Genomic DNA, 4,642 nt, shown 5'->3' with positions numbered 1-4,642 from the left:
GATGGAGCCTTTCAGCTGCTGGGCACACTGAGGGCACTCTTGGTTCTGTGCATGGCATCTGCCTGCAGCCAGTACCTGATCTCAGAGGTTTACTGCCCAGCTGCAATGCCAGGGTGGGCTGGGACGGTGCTGGACATCCCTCATCAGCCCCATGGCTGGAGGAGTTAGACAGGATGCTGGGCTTGTGGCTAGTACACGAAAGGATAGATAGATCCCTTTGTGTGTTTGCAGACCTTGTGCAGAGCTCCTCTCCTTCCCTGTCAGACCAACTGCAGGTGGGCTGCGAGGAGGCAGCGTTGGGAGCGCTGAACGTGGAGTGCAGGGTCTGCGGAGACAAAGCCTCGGGGTTTCACTACGGCGTGCACGCCTGCGAGGTGCAGAGGTTAGACCCCAGGGAGCACGCTGTCTCTTCAGACAAGCAGGTTTGCAGCAAAGCAGGGATGCAGGATTGAGGGATTGTAAAAAAAAATATCATTTGCAACCTGTCGAGAGAGTGCAGAGCACACAAATTTGCCAGCACATAAATACTGTCCTGGGGGATGCCTATGGCCCAAATCTTGCCCCATCATCCTTTATTCAGAGGTTAGACCCCAGGGAGCACGCTGTCTCTTCAGACAAGCAGGTTTGCAGCAAAGCAGGGATGCAGGATTGAGGGATTGTAAAAAAAAATATCATTTGCAACCTGTCGAGAGAGTGCAGAGCACACAAATTTGCCAGCACATAAATACTGTCCTGGGGGATGCCTATGGCCCAAATCTTGCCCCATCATCCTTTATTTAGTCAGACAAATCTGTCTATCCCCACAGAGACCCTGTTTTTGCTTTTAAAGATGCTTTGTGCTGCAGATCAGCAGTGAGCTGTGTGTTTATCCCCCTGGGATCACTGACTGCAGTTTGGATTTGCCTCTGAAATTCTTTCCCCCACAGCAGATGCCAGCAGGGCTGTGTTAGTAGCCCAGCTCCTGCCAGACATTCCTGCAGGCTGGGGCTGGCCCGAAGCTTGTTCCTCCATCCCTCTCTGCTGGCTGCTGGCAGTATCACACACACTGCACCACGGGCTGTCCTCCACCGTCCCTCCTCTGCAGCCCCCTTCTCCCACCCCACCACCTCTCCTTGAGACAGTGACTCTGCTTGTGAAAGAGACCCAGGGCTTCTCCTCACCACCCAGCTGAACCTCCATGAGGCTCCTGGGGATAATCACAGAATCCCAGAATTGCCTGGACTGGAAAAGCCCTTTAAGATCACCGAGTCCAACCATGAACCCAACACTGACAAGTCACCAACTAACCCATGTCCCTCAGCACTGTGTCTACACGACTCTTCAATCCCTCCAGGGATGGGGACTCCACCACTGCCCTGGGCAACCCCTTCCAATGCCTCAGAACCCTTTCAGCAAAGAAATTCTTCCTCACATCCCATCTCAACTGCCCTTGGTGCAACTTGAGGCCATTTCCTCTTGTCCTGTCAATAAATAATGAACCAGCCTGGACTCAAACCCACAGGTGCTGACACTGCTGTTCCCTTGTCCCCCTGCTCCACGTCCCCCTCTGTGCCACCTGCCTGCAGGGTTTCTTCCGCCGGACGATCCGCATGAAGCTGGAGTACGAGAAGTGTGAGCGGAGCTGCAAGATTCAGAAGAAGAACCGGAACAAGTGCCAGTACTGCCGCTTCCAGAAATGCCTCTCGCTGGGCATGTCGCATAACGGTCAGTGTCACCGCTGTCCCCAGGCCTGGCCGGCTGGGTGCCAGGATGTCTGCCCTTCTGTGAAGGGTTGGCACGAGGAGGCTGTATGCAGCTTGCTTTATCCTGTGGCTCTCTTCTTGCTAGGGGATCATCTTGCAAACCCAATGCTTCGAGCCTTTGACTCTTCACCCCCTTTTTCTATACGAGGAGGGGCTGTCCATTACCCCCGTGCAGGCTGGCTGTTGTCACATGGTTGTCCCTTATGGGTTTGACACACAGATTGCTTTTCTGTGCTGGGATATTTAAACTTCAAGTGTAACCATCTTGTTCTTGACCAAGCAAAGGTGTTTATGGAATCACAGACTGGTTTGGGTTGGAAAGGATCTTTCAAGGTCTCTGGTCCAACCCCCCTGCAGTGACAGGGACATCTTCAACCAGATCAGGTTGCTCAGAGCCCCTTCCAACCTGACCTTGAATGTTTCCAAGGATGTGTCTTCTACCGCCTCTCTGGGCAACCCTGGCCATGGTCTCACCACCCTCAATGTAAAAAATTTCTTCCTTACATCTAATCTAAATCTCCCCTCTTTTAGTTTAAAACCATTTCCCCTTGTCTTAGTGCTACAGGACCTGCTAAAAAGTTTGTCTCCATCTTCTTATAGGCTCCTTCAAGTATTGAAAGGGCACAATAAGGTCTCCCCAGAGCTTTTTACATGGGAAGCAGAGTTTGTGCAAGAGCCCAGAGTGGTGGGGATGGGAGGTTGGTGTGAGGCTGTGTTGGCAAGGACAGCAGTAGTGGCTGGTTCGTGCTGGTGTTGATGCCGGAGGAGCTGCAGCCCTGGAGAAGCATCATGTTGCGTAGCTGAGGTGTTCACCAGCAGACCTCTGTGCTGGCAGAGCAGACTGCTGCCTCCTTGGACACATCTCCTGGGGTCACCCCCAGTGTCCTGACCCTCTGGTTTTGCCTCCCTGCAGCAATCCGCTTTGGCCGCATGCCGGAGGCAGAGAAGAGGAAGCTGGTGGCAGGACTCACGGCGAGCGAGATCAGTTGCCAGAACCCTCAGGTGGCTGACCTGAAAGCTTTCTCCAAGCACATCTACAACGCCTACCTGAAAAACTTCAACATGACCAAAAAGAAGGCGAGAGGTATCTTGACTGGGAAGGCCAGCAGCACCCCAGTAAGTTTCCTCCCTAGGGCAAGGTGGGGTTGGTCATGAAACAACCTGGGGGGCTGTTCTCCGGGAGATGCTGCACGTCTCCCTCCTGCTGTAGATGTTCCACATGCACCAGTTCCTGCCTGCAACTGGGTGGGCTCTACACATCCTGCCCCTCGTTGGGATAATTCCCATCACTCTGCAGATTTGTGCTGTTGTGGGTGGATGCAGATCACCCAGGCACTGACAGGGAGACAAATGTGTCCTTGGTGGAGATGGCATCTCAAGGTCCCACAGCAGGTTCCTAACTGCTTGTTTCTTTTTCAAGCAGCCTTTTGTGATCCACGACATGGACACCTTGTGGCAGGCAGAAAAGGGGCTGGTCTGGAAGCAGCTAGTGAATGGCATTCCCCCCTACAAGGAGATCGGGGTGCACGTCTTCTACCGCTGCCAGTGCACCACGGTGGAGACTGTGCGGGAGCTCACCGAGTTCGCCAAGAGCATCCCCAGCTTCATAGACCTCTACTTGAACGACCAAGTGACTCTGCTGAAGTACGGGGTGCACGAGGCCATCTTCGCCATGCTGGCCTCCATCATGAACAAGGATGGGCTGTTGGTGGCCAATGGGAACGGCTTTGTGACCCGGGAGTTCCTCCGTAGCCTGCGCAAACCCTTCAACGAGATCATGGAACCCAAATTCGAGTTTGCTGTGAAGTTCAACGCACTGGAGCTGGATGACAGTGACCTGTCTCTGTTTGTGGCTGCCATCATCCTGTGCGGAGGTGAGTGGGCACTCTTGGCCATGTGAGTGTCAGGAAGAGTCCTCCTGTACCTAGAGGCGGTTTGGGGTGGGCTGGAGGAGCCAGGCGTGTCTTAATGGGGTGGGAGAAGAAATGAAACCAAAGCTTCTCCATGGCAGTGACACTCAGCAAGCTTGGACCAAGAACGAGGAGCGTAGAAGTGGCATCTTCTCATGTGCTGCTGTGGGATATGTTGTCCAAGGGCACGCTTCTCCCCTTGTCTAGTTGATGAGGTTGGAGTCACGGTGGGTGGGTTACAGTCCCCATCTCCCTTTCCCCAGGAGGAGCACTTGCTTTGGAGGGCTACACCATCATATTACAGCTACTGTGCTTCCTCTCCACAGACCGTCCTGGCCTCATGAACGTGAAGCAGGTGGAGGAGATCCAAGACAACATCCTGCGAGCGCTGGAGTTTCACCTGCAGTCCAACCACCCGGATGCCCAGTACCTCTTCCCTAAGCTGCTGCAGAAGATGGCTGACCTGCGGCAGCTGGTGACAGAGCACGCCCAGCTGGTGCAGAAGATCAAGAAGACAGAGACAGAGACATCTCTGCACCCGCTTCTGCAGGAGATCTACAAGGACATGTACTAAGGACCTGTTATTTATGCAAATGAAGCCATGGATTCCCATCAAGACTCTTTGTACAGAAACAAAGAAAACCTTTCCCCGTGTCTTCCATTTCTTCTACTGGAAACTCTTTTCTACCTGACCCTGACGTACGGTACACAGGGCAAGATGCCCTCAGATTTTGCAGCCACCACCTGCTAGGCCAGGGCTTCCGTTAACACACACTAACAAATGTTCCAAGGCAAACCATAAGCTACTGTTTCCGTTACTACAGCCCAACTCTTCACCTGCTCCCCAGGGGCCTCTGGAGCAGCCGGCTGGTTTAGGTGGCCAAGGACACTGAGGTTCCTCTGGAGCTTGGGAACGGTGGGGGATGCTCTGGTTCTTAGGAGACCTGAGCGTGGTGCAGGTGTTGGTGGGGCCAACAACAGCACTTACAG

The 4,642-nt window shown here is 53.7% G+C and overlaps 1 protein-coding gene across 2 annotated transcripts in view; it reads left to right on the top strand.

Annotated features, from left to right (window-relative positions):
- PPARD (peroxisome proliferator activated receptor delta) overlaps positions 1-4,226 on the top strand; it is a 4,832-nt gene extending 606 nt beyond the window's left edge. Inside the window, exons 2-7 of one of the 2 annotated variants that reach the window (XM_010173288.1) lie at positions 232-374; positions 940-945; positions 1,566-1,704; positions 2,656-2,858; positions 3,166-3,616; positions 3,979-4,226. In XM_010173288.1, the coding sequence (XP_010171590.1) occupies positions 232-374; positions 940-945; positions 1,566-1,704; positions 2,656-2,858; positions 3,166-3,616; positions 3,979-4,226 (1,190 nt within the window). The remainder of the gene's footprint in view (positions 1-231; positions 375-939; positions 946-1,565; positions 1,705-2,655; positions 2,859-3,165; positions 3,617-3,978) is intronic. The other variant, XM_010173289.1, reaches the window with a different exon arrangement.
- Positions 4,227-4,642: the final 416 nt, after the last annotated feature.

The sequence above is a fragment of the Antrostomus carolinensis genome, unplaced genomic scaffold, assembly GCF_000700745.2.
Source record: "Antrostomus carolinensis isolate BGI_N321 unplaced genomic scaffold, ASM70074v2 scaffold43408, whole genome shotgun sequence".
Taxonomy (NCBI): Eukaryota; Metazoa; Chordata; class Aves; order Caprimulgiformes; family Caprimulgidae; genus Antrostomus; species Antrostomus carolinensis.
Note: the sequence above shows the minus strand (reverse complement) of the source record. Positions and strands in the feature narration are given on the sequence as shown.